This window comes from Neodiprion pinetum, chromosome 2 (genome assembly GCF_021155775.2).
Source record: "Neodiprion pinetum isolate iyNeoPine1 chromosome 2, iyNeoPine1.2, whole genome shotgun sequence".
Classification (NCBI taxonomy): domain Eukaryota; kingdom Metazoa; phylum Arthropoda; class Insecta; order Hymenoptera; family Diprionidae; genus Neodiprion; species Neodiprion pinetum.
Genome location: NC_060233.1, coordinates 34,360,109 through 34,379,517, shown reverse-complemented (window position 1 = coordinate 34,379,517; position 19,409 = coordinate 34,360,109). Strand labels below are relative to the sequence as shown.

At 43.2% G+C, this 19,409-nt stretch overlaps 1 protein-coding gene across 5 annotated transcripts in view; it reads left to right on the top strand.

Annotated features, from left to right (window-relative positions):
• LOC124212480 (pseudouridylate synthase RPUSD2) overlaps positions 1 to 19,409 on the top strand; it is an 89,011-nt gene that overhangs the window by 27,806 nt on the left and 41,796 nt on the right. The window contains exons 1-2 of one of the 5 annotated variants that reach the window (XM_046612548.2): positions 4,608 to 5,157; positions 5,291 to 5,493. The exons of 1 other annotated variant lie outside the window; for it this stretch is intronic. In XM_046612548.2, the coding sequence (XP_046468504.1) occupies positions 5,344 to 5,493 (150 nt within the window). In that variant the 5' untranslated portion in view covers positions 4,608 to 5,157; positions 5,291 to 5,343. Of the gene's footprint in view, positions 1 to 4,607; positions 5,494 to 5,618; positions 5,679 to 19,409 lie in introns of those variants that run through there. 3 more of the 5 variants (XM_046612547.2, XM_046612546.2, XM_046612549.1) reach the window with 3 other exon arrangements.

Sequence of the window (19,409 nt, the reverse complement as noted above, 5' to 3'; positions counted from 1 at the left end):
CGTTCTTTCCAGCGTAGAATAGCCGGTGGGAATTGTTACCACTAGCCGTCCGTTGAAAAATACTCATAACTCGCTTCTCTGGACGAGGCTTTTATCCCTCGACCTCAAAGCTCCTCTTCCGATATCGACTCTTCATTCGACGATGGTTGGGTTGAATTTTTATAAAAGCTTCCAAGTTCCGTCGAAAAAAGAGCAAATCTTCACACATCATCCCGGTGTCTGGCAACTGTCCGCCGACAGGCTAGTCCAAGGTGTTGGTTTGGCTCGAGGAGCGTCTCGTTCACCGGCAGGGAAAGTCCGTGCGGATGACCTCGGCTCGTTAATTGCCAACTCAACGATTAAAGCAGCAACGCCAGGCGTTAACCGTGTTCACGATGATAATACGCAGGTCCACCACCACCTTGCACGTATCACGTGTGCACGCTAATGCGGCATGTGTTATATATAGCCCGTTGTCCGTATGTGCGGGCACGTCGAAATCGAAGGACGTTCACGCCCGCTGCCGAAGTCTAATTAAGGTCCAAGGAAAACCAACCGCCAGCTATTATGAATGCTTGACGTGCACCGAACGGGCACGGCCGAATCCCTGTACAGTCGTCAACTCCGCGTCCCTCTTGTCGAGGTGCATCAGGTTGCAGATTGCATCATGCATAACTGATCCTGCCGATGTCGCGGAGCGAGGAAATTGGCCGTCTCGAAGTCGGTGTCCTGTGGCCAACTTCACCGATAAACTATGCGCGGCGTTGTTTATATCTATGCGCTTGCTTGACGAGTTTGCGGAATTTCGCTAGATATTAGTTCGCGAAATATTACAGATTGCATGAACAATGGACCGAGTGTGTATTTCAGTAGCGGCGGGAAGGAAGGCGTATTTAACCAAACTGGTTAAAAATCTGACCCGTTACGCTACGCGGAAAGAACGAAAGAGCAGATCTTACCCGAAACTGCAGGAAAAGAAGGACGCATCAGATTTTTTGCGTAAAATATACTTCCAAAAATGCAGAACTTACCGTAGAATCAGTGAAAACCACTGTCTGCAGGGTAAAGTTTGCTACATTTATAGAAAAAAAAAAATACAGTTCACATGGGTATTTTTTATCAAAAATCCCGATGCTTCCCTCTTTTTTTATCGTTTTGAGTAAAATCTGTTCTTTTTCTTCTCTCCGTGTGGCGATCGATGAGGAGAGAGCGTAAAGTGTTGGATCGCGGTGAATAAAGGAACGACGGAAATAAGTCCTAATTATGTATGCCACCGCGCTAATAGATGTCCACTTACTATAATAAATAAAGGTGGAGTGTGTAATTTGTTGCACAAGGTGAGGAAGAGATAACGTCACAGTTTGATAAAATGGAATAAAAAAGGACCGAGTTGAGGCGAAATGAAGAGCCGACGGAGAGAGTACATACTTTTTGAAATGCAGCTAACCGTGCTGTTATCGGTTCTTCGTGCGATAGAGACAAACTACCGAGCCATTCAACCGGCGTTCTTTTCCATTTGGAAAAGGCGGAACGGCCGTCGGGTGAATTCTGGCTCGATCGTGAAATTTCGTCGGTCAGCTAATCACGCCCGGTAAAATCCTCCCTAATGGATCGCAGCCTTGAGGCTTGGTGTCTAAATACGTACCGAACACTGCGGAGCCTGGCGAACGAAACTGGGTACCGGGCGATATTTATACACGCCCACAACTTATTGTTGCCGCGATTTCATCCGTTCGAAAACTATAAAATACGCCAACTGTATCGTAAGTTGCAACAACTGGTTATACAGAGAGACGTTAGTCACGGATGGCGGAGCGTTAATCCACGGACTCGATGATAGTACCAACGGGGCCATAGAGTGAATAAGAATTTATTTATTTTCCCTCGGTCGATTGTACTCTCTGGCCGAAAGTGTGTAAGACGGATATACCTACGCGCGTATCGCGTAATACAAAGCTGCGGAATAAATTCCGTCAAAGTAACAGCGATGGACGGTTGTAACCATAGATAATAGAGTTACCGAGTTGGCAAGGAGCGTAGTCGAAGTGGTTTTCGTGGTAGAGGATTGCTGCTTCGGCGAATTCCGACTCCCACTTTCCACCACGTCACAATTCGTATTGTCTCAGATCCGATTTGGCGCGGCTCAAAGCCCAGCCGCGGTAATTAATGCTTTGATACACCCGGGATCAGCTGTTGTTTCACCGGGTAAAGCTCCGGTCCGCAAAGTTGATGCGTTTTGAACAAATTCACCTGGAATACCTTGGAGCTGTTTCAGAGATGCACACGTAACGGGATAAATAAATGAAACGCGATAAGCGATATCTTTTTGGTTCGTTACACGGACGGATTGATCGTCCCGCAACCGTCAATTACACGCTTCGCGAGCTATTTACGGAAAAATGTTTCATTGTTTTAACGCATATTATTCTTGGGACAGGAAGCGTTTCTCGAACGACTGCATTTCCTTCGTACGTACAAGGTACTCCGCATTTTCACCTTGCCAGCAGCTCGGGACAAAGGAGCCAATCCCTTACGTGAAGAAAAAGAAGGACCATGTGTTTCGGGTGAAGGTAAAGAAACCCAAGGGAGAAATAATCGATGTCAGAGGTAGAAACAAAGATTTATCACCCATCATGGCTTGTTTCGGGTCTCTTCCATTTCCAGGGCGAAAAACTTTGCCGCGGAAAGAAGCGTACAAAGCTTCCAAATCATAACGTGGCTTTCGGAAGTTTCGACTGACACTACAAGCCACGTGCCGAGCTGATCAATTTTAGTATCGGAAACGGTATTATCCGAATCGTAGCGCCGTCGTATGTAAAATAAAAGTTATATAGCTTAAAAATATCCCACAGCCGTCCGTTCGCCCGGTCTCTTAATGCCGCCTATTAGTTTCCATGCCGCAGTTGAATCAAAATCGGCATCCTTACGTTACGTGATTCGTATTTAGGTTAGGCAACAGCGTCTCGAAATATCTGGGTATCCTCATATTCCACAGTGCCCGAGCATGCCGGTCCCTCAATAATGCCGGAGATATCGACTGTTGAAATTTCGAGAGGGTGTATTGGTTTGTTTCACGTACGCTCGACTCTCGAGATTACACGGAAATCTCGGACGTGGTCAGTGGCTGTGGTATACCGTAAGTCTGATGCGCCAAGGGCTTATTCTGCGCAAAATAAACCGTCGTAGCGGATAAAAATGTCTCTTCTCCCGACAATCGCTGCGTACAGTTTCTGTGTGCTCCAGTTGATCCATAATTCGGCTTTCGAATTACTTAGTTACGTAACGAGGCTAGAGCAGCGGTTTACGGTTACCTTATTAAGCTTCGAAAATTCTAACCATTTCCAACAATTTGGATAGAGAGCAGATTGATCGAGACTCAGGAGACTCGAGCCGGCATTCGATCGCTGTAAATTATCGAGTGTTTGAGTTTCGGATTTCCCGTTCGGGTGTATCGTGTCTCTTGTAAACTTTGGCTAACCAACGGCGTAGGCACCTCCCGAGCTTAGCCCTTCGAGTAACTACCGAAAGTCCTGTAAAGCCATTTGCAAGATATTTTCCAAAATATTCACCCGGTACGGCGGAGCGGAATTTCGACTGGAATTTGACGTAACCTTGACTGCCGGTCAAATCGCCAAAATTCCGTGAATTTTGTTTTGCATTTTTTGACATTATCGTGTGGCATGATATCTCAGTGCGCATGCAACGGAGCGGCAAATTATTTCCATCATCAATTTTCGACGCCACGAACACGTTGCCGCGTCACGAATTTTCACGTCGTCGATTTCCCCGTCTACCGTACAAGTCCAAAGTCCCGCGAAGTCGGTATATTTCCCGAAAGTAATTGCAGCGTAACCGAATCCGCACTCCCTTCCCCATCCGTCAAAGTCAAACGATTACAGCGGATCCCCTTCGAAGCCCGACTCGGTCCTTTTGATATTATTAAAGCAGCCAGGCTGAAGAAGCGCTCAGCGTGAGCCCAGCATCCATTCCGCAAGCGAAAAACCGCGGAACTGCGATTAGACTAAATATGACGCGTGACAGATATTCGTTACGTCGATCGATAAAATTAGTTGGCCGACAGGATGAATCGGAGGAAAAACTAACCGAAGCATCATCCGCGCGATGCAACGTGTACGTAAATAATTCCTATTACAGAGGCGTAGGGCGCTCGGATCTCGTCTCATCTCGACTCGTCGGATTTAGCAGTGACGTTTATCCCGGCGTACGAATGACCTTCCAAAGTGGTCGAACGAGGCGCGATAAATCTGACTTTTCTGTGATTCGGCAAGAAAGAGGGCGACGAAGCACGTGCTTCGCATCTGCAGATCTCTGCAGCGGTGAAACGGAGAGGCTGTTCGCTCTTTCTCGGATTATTTCATTTCCCTTTCTCTCTCTCTCTCTCTCTCTCTCCTCTCTATTTTCTCGCGTGCCGCGCGGACCACGACGTCGCTAACCGTCGGCCACGGACTCCGTACGCGAGATAAAGATAGACACGCGATAAAGAATCGGTCGGAGGATGGAACGCCGACACGCTTCGGTCCTCCGGTTCTCCGGTTCTCCGGGAGGGAGAGAGGAGAGTGGCCGCCATGTGCTCGCGAGGGACGCGCCTCTAGGCCCAGGGCTCAGTCGACGCGACGCGCTCCTCCAGAGCACGTCGCACACACCTGTCGCTGTTGGAGCACCGAGCGCACACCCGAGCATAACCGAGACAACAAGTGCCGGGCTTTTTAACACTCGTACGAAGTTTCGTTCGCCGTTTACCGGCCCCTTTCTCCCCTGGTGATTTATCCCGAGTTTACACCCCAAGAGTCCTTCCCGTCCCATGGTTCCCTAATCGCCGCGGATGGTAGCTTGGATTTGACTTTCCAAATCGCGGACCCGATCCCGTGTCATCCCGTCGAGTGATTTAGCATCGGCTGCAGGGGGAGGAGAAAAACGGAGGGAGGAAAGTAAGCATGCGTCGAGACACCAGAGACCAGAGGATACGCTCTTGCTGCCTGTCGCAACTCGCTCCCCGAGCGTACTGACCAAATCCCCCCTCCTCGTTCGCAGAAAAATAATTTAGAGGGATAAATAGAGGAAGGAAGACACTTGGAACAGTTCGCGTATGGTTTCAGGACTCTCTCGACGAAAGCACGCGCAAATCGGTGAAGGGTTTTTGCGTCGGTAGAAAGGACTGTGAGTTCTCGTTGAATGGCGTAATCAGCTGTTCTTGGTAAAAAGTTTCGCCAATATTCAACCCCGAATCCCGTTACGGCGATATATATATATTTTATTTTTTTTTTTTATTTTCATCGCGACGTGGTAAAAGGGTGAGAAACAAACAGGAAGAAAGACAATCGAAGCTCGCGCATTGACAGCGACATGCATCACACGGCGCCCTGGTACCTCCCTTGGGGTCTGAAGTTGGTGCCGCTGCCGATACCCCCGGGACATCCCGCCTCGAGTATTCCTCATCCTGGGCTCCATCTTTTGGCACCGTTGCACGGACTTTATGCTCCGGATCCCCAGAAGGTAGGACAAGCATAGCACATTTTTCGAAGGGAAGCGAGAGATTTTTGTAAACTCGTATAACACGAGCGAGTCGAGGTGTACTCGAAGAAGAGAATTCGTTTCCCCTTTAAACCTGTGGTAAATGCGAAGTTGCGGTGTTGATGCAACCCTTGAGGCATCCGAAGGGCGAACCAAGGGATCGCGAGGTAAGAGGCTGGGGACTTGGGGATGTTGGCGGGTTCGGCAAAGTGCCTCGATAGGTATAAGAGGATTAGCCTCGATCGAACTGAAATGGAAATTAAATTACGCTTTTCGGTGATGATATGTTTCGACAATTTTTACTCATTGTATAGTATAACAAGAACAACTCGGTCTATAATTTTGACGTAGAAAGATACAAGTATGAGATCGTTGAAAAGTGCTCGCCTCTTCTCTAATTACATACATTCTCAAATTCAGCTACGCACGGAAAAATGGATATCCGAACTTGAGCTTCGCGATCTTTAGCAACGAACCAGCCGATTCAATCTAATCAATTTTTTCTTCAAACTCGTGTAAATCGTTTGTTCCGAATTTCACTAGACTTCCACGATGCGATTTACTGCGACTTTAGGCCATTATCGATCAACGGTAATAATTGCAAGAAATGGAAAACGAAAAGTCGAATCTAAACGCGTGGCGCCAGCGAGGTTTACTCAAGTCTGCATATGCGGATCGTTTAATCGTAAGATCGGGCGGGCAGTTTCGTATATTACATTTCACGATTAATCCGCGAGCCGTACATCTTCTCTTGGTACACACACGCGATATGGTGTCGAATCGACGGCTCCACGTATAAAGCTCTCGGCCAGATTCCACGGACAGTGATGTAACGTGCCTACCTACCAACTGCGAAAACACAAGGTTATCGCGCCTGGTCGGCCTGTGGATGATGATGCTGCACGCGGCGTGCGGAGTAATGCCAGAGACCTGTTTGCCTTGCCAATATTGCACGGCATTAAGCCATCGCTCGACTTGACCCGATCTCCAAACAGGGACAACTGATTGATGTGTAGCGTGTATGGCACACATCATCGGAGAGAAAACATGGGCCAAGTTTGCGTACGAACGACGTCGGGATACAACAAACATTTCCTCCTTTCGTCTGTAGCTTTTTACCGATCGCCGTCTGATCTCCCCCGCTTCGTTTTGGATTCTCCCTTGCTTGATTGCTTGAGACCTAGCAAAATCGTGACGTCGCAATGCTGAAGTTAGTAAAGGTTCACGTGACGATACATCGCATCGGGAGAAGAAATTGCTATTCATCAACTTTAGGATGACTATCAAGGAGTTGGCTTTTCAGAATTAGCGTATATTTTGTTTGTATTATCGTGTAATGGTTTAATAAATTTCGGAAAGTCGTAAAGATGGGAATTGGCCATTTTTCACAAACGTGCATCGTTACGGCAACGTTACTAACTTCGTACTCGTTCGGGGCCGCATTTGTAAATTCAGCGTTACATTATGTTATTATTGAATTATGATCTTGTCTCCCGGTCTTCTTTGTCTCGCGACTAGGTGTATAATCTTGTAATATTTACGATGGAACGGAGCCACCTCTCGCTGTCTTTGAAATAGAGCCAAATTCTACGCGAACTCATTCTAATTTAGCGAATTCCTCAGACGGACGCGGCAACGTTACAGTCGATATATTATAACTCGGTCTGACTGAGAGTGTTAAAAAAAAAAAAAAAAATTAAAGAGATGAAGAAAAGACATAAAGTAAAAGACAAATCGTTCGGTCAATGTGCCGAGCCTTACTCTTTATTATAATACAAAGTGCCCATTAATTGTCATTTGCGGGGGAAGATGAATCCTCACAATTGACAACCCGACATTTGCGTACTGTTTGACAATACTCGTTTAAAATAGCTGCATTTTTTAAACTAAAGATGGAATAAAAATAAAAATCGCATTATTCCTTTCTCCTCTTTTCGTGAAAAAATGTTCACCTTAATCCTGCAGTCTCGTTATGAGCTGAGTATACCTGTATATGTATTTAGGATTTAAAAAAGAGGGATAATTTCTACGAGGGATTAAGTAAACTAAACGAGAATAAAACAAAAAACGCATCGCGAAAGGAAGAGAACGAAATAATTGGAGGGTTTGTGCGAATTAAAAAGAGAACGGAAAAGAAGAAGAAGGGCGAAAGAGGGAAGGTGGCGATAATAACGTTTCTCCAAAACTTTAATTCCACTATACACACACACACATAATATGTAATAAATATGCAGCAGTCACCCACGCCGAGGTGAAATTTTTTTTGGTTATTAAAAAGTTTTCCGCAGTGGTTAAAGGACCTGTACGTATATACTCTGTATTTTTAACTCTTTCCTTTTTTTTTCACTTCTACTTCGTTATCGGCTTTCAGCTGTCTGCCGTTGAGTGGGGCATGTGTCTGTGCACGTGTGTACGTACAATTCATACCGCGTGTACACACGCTCGTGCATCTATATACGTGAGAATGTAATTTGAAAACGTAGCTCCGGACGGTTCAGTTGCAGGGTATAAAGGTAAAGCGGCACGCGGCAATTAAGTGGGTCTATACCATATAGGAACAAACGGACTCGTCGCAACGATAGTGAACTGACTGTAAGCGGACGTGTGTGCGTGCATCGTTGTGAAAACACGTACAGTTCTACCAATCGATACGCATAGTAGAAATAATAATTATCACCACTCGCGGCACTTCGCGCATCCCTTTTCGCACGCACGTAGCGTCAACTTCGCACCATTCATTCGGTACCTCACTCTACGTGTGCATCGCCTATTATATATCTACTTGGTACCCTGCACACACGGTTACGTCACGATGACGGTAACGAACAATCGCGTACTTATCGACGCTCTCGTCTTGTACACGGCGTGCGGCAAGCGGCAGCGTTTATTTGCATTATACCAGTTTGCCGATCTTGGCCTGCAGGAGATGAACGGATCGAACCCGTTCGGTGTTTCATTACCAAGAAATTGCTGGATATGCTGTCATAGGTATACCTATTCAGCAGTATTAGTTCTATTTGAGTATAAGACCAGGCGCCAAGCAAGTTGTCAGGCCGATGTCGCAGCGAGGTGTCTGCCACCTTTTGTGTGTACACAGATGTTAATGGAATATTCCTGTATACGGATATGAATTTGAAAAAAAAAAAACATTATAAGTAGAAAACATCATTGCTAGGTGCACATATATATATATATATAGACAACAGAAAATCACCACGCGTATTTTTTTTCTTATGCGCTGGCGTAATTAATTGAGAATAAGTTTCTGAATAATTCAGGTGTAAAAATTGTTTTTTCACAATATAGAGATGCGGCTGAATGATAGCGAAGCATTTTCCGCTGACAGGTCGTAGCTGCGGTTTTTCCAGCTCTGGCTTCTCGCGTGTCTACAAGGACTCTGCGTACAACGTCTGCTCAACCCCCGTTTTACGGAACTTTCGCTGTTCTCATGGCCGACGATTTTCAAGTTTAAAGTTTGACGCCGTGTATAAGCAGTTTTGCGGGCCCTCAAACTACGAGGAATACATACATCAATTTAGAAGTCACATTTCACATAACGTAAGGCAGTCGCACTGCCGGGTGTAATTGACTGGGAACAGTGTTGTAAAGCCTGATTAAACCTACGCACTACCTACTCGTGAACACGCATTGCCGTGTTTATACAATTTTCACGACAGTCTCGCGATCAAACTCGTACCGAGCTTAAGGGAACATCCTGGTGTAACGAGTCGAAAAATAGCTGGTTAGAATTTTTTTTTCGGTGCTTAATACAAGCTATCAATCCGATTGTTTTTTTTTATGCCAAATGAACGCACTTATGAAGAACAGCAGATAAATTTTTAAACCTTTATTATCATTTTTTTTTTTTACATTTATATTACAAGGTTGAAAATGAGTTCGGAAAAATAGGTGCACGCAACGGTGGACAGGGTGGTGGCCGTAAATATTATCCGAAACAAAATTTGTAAAAAGATTATTAAGCAGTATGAAATCCGCTATCGTGCTATTTTTCGCGTTTGAGATACATGGACTTCGATATTTGGAGACACACGCGTGAACGTCGAAATCGACCGCGGACACCGCCTTAAAATTCCTGCAATCTCGTTCTTGACCGTTAATCAATTTCGTCTAATCCATACAAGTGTATATTCTCCAATCTATCGCGGCGTCGTCGAAAATCTGACAATTTTCTGACCACTTGTACAATCTGTACAACGAAAATACACAACTCATTTATAAATTCATCGTGTTTTTATCCCCGTCCTCGATGAGTCGGTACTGAAAAACGATCGATACACGCTGTACCGCAACCTTTTTTTTTTTTTTTTTTAATTTAATTTTTGTTTTTTTCTCTTCCTTTTTTCTACCCCGCAGCACGATCCCGCTGTACAGTCGCCGTCAAATCACATTATACGAGAAATTGACAACGGTTGTTTCCCGAAATGACGCTGTGATCGCATCGCTCGGAATCCCTTCGACCATGCTCCCCTCTACGTGCACTCCGAAACCCTCGGAACGTTTCACCGGGCCCAAAAAGGACTAAAAAGAAAAAACAAAAACTGAAAAAAAAATAAAAATTTAACCGCTGGAAAGTGCGGCGCTCGTAATGAGCCAATAAACGAAGAGTGTAACGCCAAAGAGTCCGCGCGGAGTTGTGTTTAGATAAGGAAAAAGTTATACAGCTGCCCCCGCTAATCTACATCTTTATCTTCATGTACTGTTTTGCGCCTTTCGGTAAATAAACCGCTACGCCCTGCACCACGGCACACACGCACACATCGACTTCCGTTAAGGGCATGCTTTACGGCTGTGTAAGTCGGCTTCCCGAATGCCCGACGTCTAAACTCTCCTCACCTTCATATTGTTTTCCACCTTGGTGTTTGTTCATTTATTTATTTAACGAACGTTTTCTCGCGTGGGGATATGCGTGGAAGGTAGATCACGCGGTCGAGCAGATCCCGGTGCGTGTCCAGTCTTCGTGGAATCGTCGTATGTACGTATACGAGGAAACTGCGGTGCACCTAGTATTACTTCGAAACAAAGAGCGGGGAAAATCCTGAGGGATTTTCACGTATAACAATTTTGTCGAATATTGCGGTACGATTCAAAATACGCTTGTAATTATTCAAATGTCATACTCGAATCGCTTCGAACACACGTGGATGGAAATATTGTTTTTTCTTCTCTTTATTGAGAAAATCGACGCTTTTATTCAATGCCTAATATGATGGATCGTTGAAATTGACAACGCTGGTGATACAATTCGAGGGAATGGGATGAAGTTTTGTTTTTGTGGGAAAATCCGAAATAATCGCAGAGAATTTCACCCCCAGCAGCTGTTGGATTTTTCATACCGGATCATCGTATCGGAGTAGAATTTTTCACCGACCAGCTGTACGCTGCGAAAATCGGCGAACGACGCCCGTCGCGTATTCGGCGGCATTACACGTAAATCCGTGACGTTGGACAGGCATCGGGGTTACCGAATACGCCGAGGGATGAACGTAACTCAATTAAAGGCATCGGTGGCCGTACCGTGCGCATCATTTATCGCTCTCGTGGGGTGGATCCGGCCCTTGACTTCCGGGCTTTTTCGACGGATGCCCCACCCCTTCAAAATTTATCCGCAACCGCGGATAACCGATTTAAAATTTAATCCACCATTGTAAGTTGTTTCGCCAAGCTTTTCGCGAAAACTTTGAACGATATCTTGCCGCCGGTTTCGAGAGAACGTTGGATTTTTTTTTTTCTCTCCCGTCGCTGATTCGGATCAAACTTTCTTCACACGTCGTGTATTTGAACATTTGATCAAACAGAAACGGAAAAATCGAGGGTATGTATATATATATACCTGCTTGTCTTTAATAATAATACCGAGTAATAATATCTCTAGAACCGTTGCGTTCTTACATTGCAACTTTATTACACGTTATTGCATGATTCCGGCGGTAAAAGAAAATGTCAAATTGCGTAATTAAGAAGCCATAAGATACACGCGTTTCGAACTTTGATCTTAAAGAGTTGTTTTATTTATTTATTTTTTTTTTTTTTTCGACGTTTGCATCACGCGTCGGTATATTTGCAATCGACCGACTCGAAGACGAGATAGAAATCAGAAGCACAAATAAGCGGAAAAATTAATAAAGACTTGAGAAGAAAGAAAAGAGGTAGAAATAAGGAAAGAAGCTCTTTCAAAATTATAAAATCCGACGCAAAGCCAGAGCGGAATATTATTATAGGGACGTGTTCGGATCTCCCGAATGACACCCGGGGAATCCCCGAGTTTCTGTTTTACACAGGGTGAAGTCAGGAGTTTATATCTATAGGTATGCAGAGTTACGAGTGAGTGCGCAATGTTGCCGTACCTACCCTCCTCGTGGCAAAAGCAAGGGCGGCGGGGGTGGGGGTGGGGGTGGGGGTGGGGGGGGAGCACCCACGCAGGCGGAATGCAACGAAGCACATAACCTGGCAGCCTTATCTCGCAGTAGCTATCACCTAGCCGCCGAACCTCGTCTAAACCCGGACTGTAATTTATCCGGAGAATGGCACGCGCCGCAAAATTTCTCTCTCTCTCTCTCTCTCTCTCTCTCTCTCTCTCTCTCTCTCTTTCTCTCTCTCTTTGTTTGCGCCTTTCCCTCTCGCTTATACCGCGCGCATTGCGTAGTAGATTATATTATATTACATATATTATACATATTACGTTGACGAAAATGATAATTTATGTTCGTTAGTGATGCGAGAAAATAAAGGAGAATTGATTCTGAAAATCGATCTATTATGTTTGTTTCTACGGCTCTGAGAACCGATGAATATGTCGGATGATGAAAATAACATCGATTCCGAACGATAGGCTAGATATTTCCGAATGGAACGAGCCAAGTCAAAATAATTAATATTGCGTAATGTAACAGGGATTTGGTATGGCTGTTTAGTAATAGTGTGTAATAGTTGTTGGCAGCAAATAAACGGTATTTTGAAGTTTTCTATTACCTTTATCACGTAATCAGATAATAGGAACAGTAAATGGCTTTGTTTTATGAATTATCAGAGACATTATGTTATTTATTAGACTATTTCATATCAATATAAAATACAAACTAAATATATAACATTACAATTTTATATGAACTTGTTCTTAATGACTTATCAAGTCATAATTAATCGATTCGATAATAATCGAAACTTTGAGAAATCGAGCAATAATCGATCAATCTAACGTCACAAAGATCGATTTTTCAAGAATCGTCGATGAATTCCGCATCACTAATCTTCGTTATATCGAAACTCTCTATCTCTTTTACTCTCGCTATATAACATGCGAATTAATCGTCAGTTTTGCGCGATCATGCAACGTGGAATAAAAAGAAACTTTACGAAAGGATCGAGAAACAAAAATTCCCCACCCATCGACGGTTAGCGCGAGTTTTAATCGCGTGTTACCTCACGGGGAAAATATTACGCAACATAGTAATTTGGATGTATATGTAGAAATGATTTTTTCTTCTTGTTCTTCGTTTTTTTCTTCTTCTTACCATTTATGAGGCGGAAATAATTACACAAGATGAGAAGAAACAAGCTGATGCTAATTATTACAACAGTCCGCGTAATTCTGTTTCGCCTTGATTTAGAAGCTGAGACACGTCGTGCTGTTATACGTCAACGTTTAATTGTGTATAAGACTTTGTACGGTGCAGTGTGTTAGGTTGTAAATAATTACAGCGGTTCAACTTACGCTTACCGCGTCTACCACACTCGTTCGTTTTGATATCGTCAAAAGGTTCCGAGATGAAATTTTAGCTTCCTACCACACGCGCGTCTTCGACGCACGTTGCACTTACTTATTTTTTTTATCTCTTCATTCTCATTTATTTAAAAAATATTTTTTTCCATCTCTCTTTGGTTTTTTTTACCATCGTATCTGACCACCGTATAAGCGGGTATTACAACCGTGTGGAAACGGTTGCTTGCGAAATTGAAAACGTTTCCGCCGTTCCCATTCCCTCGTTTATTTCACGACGTGTATTTCACCCTGCTGCGCAAGTACGTATAACCGTATACGGCGTGTCATTCTCCAAAGGCGTTTTGTCTCTTTCTTTTTCCTTTTACTGGGTTAATTTATTTTTTTTCCACCCAATAGCCGATAACATGCACGACGAAAAGAAAAAAGTCAAATTGGTAGGGTTCCATTTATTTTTTTCTCTGCTACTGTATAATATTTCTATGATTTTCTTACACTCTGCACCGTTTTTTAGTTTTTTTTTTTCCACCTCTCGCTTAGGTTTCACTGCAGCCAAGTATAATTCGTAAATACGGTTTTTCCTTCTATTTCTACTAATTTTAGAACGAGTTTTTTTTCCCGTCACTCACAGTTGCGCAACAACGAGCAGATGGCTGTGTATGCATGTACGGTGTCTCGGGATGGAGAAAAACCGCAACTCTTGGCCGGCTCAAATCTGTCCGCAACAATTCGATTTCGTTCCTAAGGTGATTTATTACTTACTTGCCTTGGCAGTTTTATTTTACGTAACCTGCGTGCCTCTTCTGGCCCTTCCGCTAGTTGTTGCTGCTGCTCTTGTGTGACATATGACAATTCCGAAACCGCTGCCAGAACAACGAGGCTCCCTTCTATACATCGCATCGTCCCTAACCCGAAATCCACGCGTTTGCGGAGAACCAAAGGGTGACTCCTTTTAAATCACTGGATCGATTCCGCCCGCTGCGCGTTCAATTTCAAACGAAAAAAGACATTTTCCCTGTCTCCTAATGACCTTTGGATTTATTTCCACTCCCTTTCTCACTTTCTCTCTCTCTCTCTCTCTCTCTCGCTCTCCAGTCGCGTACGTATATGCCTACGATATATTTCAATCTCGACACGACTTCGAATTCGATGGTCAAGTCTGCAAAGAGAGTCGCTTCATACGTCGCTGCTCGAAAGAAATACGTAGGTGTAAAATCGTACAAAAAAGAAAAGAAGAAGAAAAAAAAAAAAACACATGGAAGAAAATAGACCAACACTAAAAATTGTCTAAACTTTTTTTAAATTACCCAAAGTTCTCTGCCAAAGTGAAAGTGTATTTAAGATATTCTTCAAAGGTAACGAACGCTCCTCGCTTATTTAGGTTACTACCGAAAACTAAGTGTCCGTGAGCTTCTAACGCGATCTGTCGAAGCGCAAAGAAGATTTCGACATAGGGTGTACACGTCGGTTGCAGAACTGTAATCACCATGCGCTGCGCAGGTAAAGCTTTGCAAGTTATACCGGAAATAGCTTTAGAGGAGGGAATTTACTTGAAAATGGAGATTACGGGCTGGAAGCCATGCGCTGAGTATTTATCGCAATTATCATATCCGTAAGGCACGATGATCTCTTCGAAAATAGGGAAGAATGAACACCAGAATTATGAACAAAATTATAGGTTATATCGATGCTTCGCTTGAAATTTCTTAAATACTGTTAAAAATGTAATAGATTCGTTCGATTTCACGCTACGACGACGTCTCATTTTTATTCAGGAGACTTATTTTACACAAAGTTCCTAGAGAGATTGTTTGAGATTGTTTTCAGCTGTTCCTTTATTATCGCTTTTTGTTGATTATAATCAATATCGGCGCAATGTTCTAGAATTAAATATTTAACGATGCGAACGTCACAAGAAAAAAAAAAAAAAAAACTCATAAAACGAGCCATCTAAGAGTGAAATCGATCGAATGTGTCTACTCGAGTTTCGATCATTTTGAAACGATTTGAATCGATGCATCGATATCTACGTAAATATGCTTTTGTTCATTATTTCAGTATTTTACATTTTCAAAAAATTGAATGTATCGATTTTTGGCCGACGAATCTCCTCGATCAAAAATTTTCCTTCAAAAAAACGTGCATGAAATACGCAAACATTTGCACAGATTGTTTCAGACACGACACTTGTCAACTTTTGGTAAGACTTCGGCTTCCGTATAAGGCGTCGTATGTTCACTCCGCAGTTCTGGAATTCCGTAGTTAAGTCTCCCCGAGTCGTTAATACGTGGCTGGATTTTGCACAGCTGTCACGAAAGGACGATAATTCGCGCGAAGCGAAGAATCGTCGTGAGGCTATAAAGCATCCAAAGTTATTCCCGATGCGAATCCATGCTTCGCTTCGCACATGAAGGCGGAAAATGTTGTGGCCAATTTTTCAAAATCATAACGAAATTCCCGGTTTCATAATCTGTCGTACATTCGGTAATTAATTATTCATTCGTTATCGCGAAAGAATTTTGACAATTTCGAGATTATGAAAATAATTAAGAAATAAAATGAAGAAAAGGGAAGAAAAAGAAAAGAATAAAAGAACGAGGCGAACGAGCGCGAGGGTATAATTCAATCAGTGTTTGATTCTTCCGACCCGATGGGACGGGTAGCGCATATAATAAACAATAACGGGATGGATTCCGATTTCTTGAATCCCAGCCAATATAATTAATTTCACGAGGGGCGAGGATCAACGCGGTTTCTATAATATTTAATACCTATAACGCGTTATATCGTTTATTCTTTCTATTCTGGATTCCAGAAGGGAGATGGATCGAGAGAAAGATAGATAGACAAATAGATAGATAGATGGATAGATGAATGGATGGATAGGCACACGTGTGTGCAATGTGGGGGGGGGGGGTTTGACTGACGTGAAACTATTTTCAATTTCATTTGGCTAATGCACGTTCTATATCCGAAGACTGCCAGCTACCTCGGACTGACAGCGTAGCTAGGCTTGCTTGTGTCTCTCTATTTCTGTGTATGCGTTAGGCATACCGAGTTTGCAATGTGTTTGAAGAACGGAGTACCTCGAGCCAGCGACCGACCACCGCTGCAACTCGTTGCGAGTGTGTTCATCTTCGCATTACGTACATGCATGTGTAACTGCAGTATTTTAGCCATTACGTAATTCACTCGGATAATCTTGAGGCAGATTTTTACCTACGTATATTTATGACTGTTTTCTGTATGTAACTTTTCTCGTATCTCAAGTTTTCCTAGCCTCGATCCCCATCGGTTGTACGTATACGGTCACCCATACATGCAAGTTTTTTACGTTGTTTCTGCGGGGGCGGCGGCGCCTAGTTCTTCATTTTGCAATGTATCCGAGCATAGATACGTACAATGTGCGATAGATTTTAATCACAGGCTATACTTTACACGATCTTTGTACGAGTCATCAGTTTTTTAACGGACCTCTATTCAGGTCTCGAGAATTTAATTATAACAAAAGTGCTTTTCGTTACAATCTAATGTTATATATATTCCGTTCTGCAGGATTGGATTTCTACAAAATTCTCTCTCTCACACACACATACACCGAAGCGAGTAGTTGAGGTTGGCAATAATCGCGGTATGTACACACTGTACAAAATTGAAAAAGCCAAAGTTTGTCGACGACAAAGCTTGACCCGATAAATCAACATCCAGTAAAAATCACTACGGTTGGAACTGCGGGATGCACTTCGACCGTGACATACTCGCACCGTATTGACGTCGCGTTATCGTTTCGCGGCAAAGCTTCGCGTGCAACGGATTGCCGATAAATGTTTCTTTTTTCAATTTTCCATTTCTTTTTTTCCCCCTCTTGGTGCACGGAATGAAAATTTTTTGCCAAAATTGGACATCGGATTAAAGTTGTCAAGTGCAAAAGTTCGTATACCCGTGTCAATGAAAAATCGCACGCAGTCGTTGCCGAGAATTTTATTCAACTTTTGCAGTATTATACGAGGTAACATTTGGATTCGGTACTTTTGAATCGCGCGAACAAATACTCTGAATGGTTTACCGATTCTGAATATGCGTATATATATATAGAATCATGGAAATCCTTATTCTGGAATATCCACGTTTTCACGTGTCGAAATATTTTAAAATTACTTTTCTCGCCTTCGAAAGTTCTCTGATATATATTACCTTACTTGTTAGTTTTGGCAAATTTCCAATTGTTATTCTTATTATTTTTTTCTCTCTGTATGTTTATAGTAATTAGTTTTCGTTCATGGATACTCGATGAGGGATAAACAAAGAAAAAGAAGTTTAAAGTAAAACAGCAGGTGTTCTATTTCTATCTTCAATGAATCTTCCTTTCCTTTCTCTTCTCTCTCTCTCTCTCTCTCTCATTTGCTGTTTTCATTTATTCATTCTCTTTTACAATATTTCATCTTCGTCGATTACGGTCGACTGATAATAATTTGATTAAATGTAACAGCCCAGAGTTTAAACCGTCGGAAAAATTATGCGATTTTCAGTAAAACTCCTCGGGTTTTATCGTGAAAATCACATTGTGAATATACCTACCCGCATCACCTTATACCTAGAACCATTGTGCAGGTACAAACGTTTCGTTCGTATCGTATAAAATGCAGAAGACTGTGTATTTGCTCAAGAAATCGTTACACCCATTTAAACGAGCCTTGTTTGCTGTTCTAATTACTGTTTGGCTACCATTTTCCGCACGTGGATGGTTAGTGTACAGTGTACACGTATATAAACCAGCAAAAGCCAACCTACCTACCTACCAACCAACCTTATACTACCTACCGATAAGGCTCCAAGTCACGGAGTTTGGCTCGACCCAGAACCGACCTTCCTCAGATTATCAAGTCCGTATTACAGGTGTACCCGGGGATAATTTATAAATACTCGAGGGTTTCTCTCATTCGTTCGCACGGCGTCTTATCGTCGTCGTCGCGAATCGATCCGCGTTGCATTAATTATTCATTATTATTATTATCATTATCATATCTGAAATTATATCATATAGGAGCGAATTTCACGGTGTGATCAGCTTAAATTGTCGACGACAATTAAGCGGAGGCGTCACGCACGCGACTGCAGTCTTCAAAGTCCTGGTACTTGGGTATTTACGATCCCCGGAGATGAGGGGTGAACAAACACTCGATGAAAATGGTTATGCATAACCGTTGAATCATTGCGCGACGGTTAAAACCTCGGGCAGGGTTATTAAAATGTGTTTTTATTTTTTTTTTGTCTTTTTTTACTCGGAATCAGTGTCTGGCTTGCTTCTGGCTCAAGCCTGCAGTCGATTACTTATTTCTCAACTTTCAAGTAATTTACGTAACTCAACACGACGTGAGTCTGCACCGCGTGCAGACCCGCGGTTATAATACCGGTGCCTACGCAATGTCGAAAAATTCTTTAAATAAATGCAGACTCGCGGTCAGTGTTCTTCTTTTTCTTATTTTCGTCGTTCGAGCATGTCGATCCCCTGGACTGATGCACGTTATGTCACCGAGGGGCGAGTCGATCGTTCGCCTCGATTATCGCTGACGATACGTCACGGATAGCGTCGCTCTGCCCACACGCATGACGTAACGGTAACTTGCGAGTTGCGATTTCGGGACCTACGCTAATCTATTTACGAACGTTATATCTTTTTATTTTAGTTTATTATTTATTTTTTTTTCATCTTTATTTTCATCTCTTTCGCTCCTCTCCTCACTTTCAACGAATATTACACTTTTTCGTGCGCGCGTGTGTGCGTATACTCGGTTTTTGGCACTCTTCGCCGCTCTTTCGTTACGACCGGCTTCTCTCGCGTAACGCCAATTTCCCAATCCTCACCACGTACACGCGATGTTAAATAATATATATCTATACATCCCACACGTACAACAGCCATTCCTCGATCTTCCGATCGGGGACCGCGACCCTAACCCAATTCAATCTTGATTTGATTTTCCGTGCTTTAGTAATGCGCTGTCCTCGATGGAAAGGGGGCGAAAGAGAGAGGAGAAGAGAGAGAGAGAGAGAGAGAGAAATGGGGGGACGCTTCATGTGTACGACCGGATACAGTTTATCGACGTTTTACGACATCAACATAACGAATTATTATTATTTTTTTTCCTCCCTCTCATCG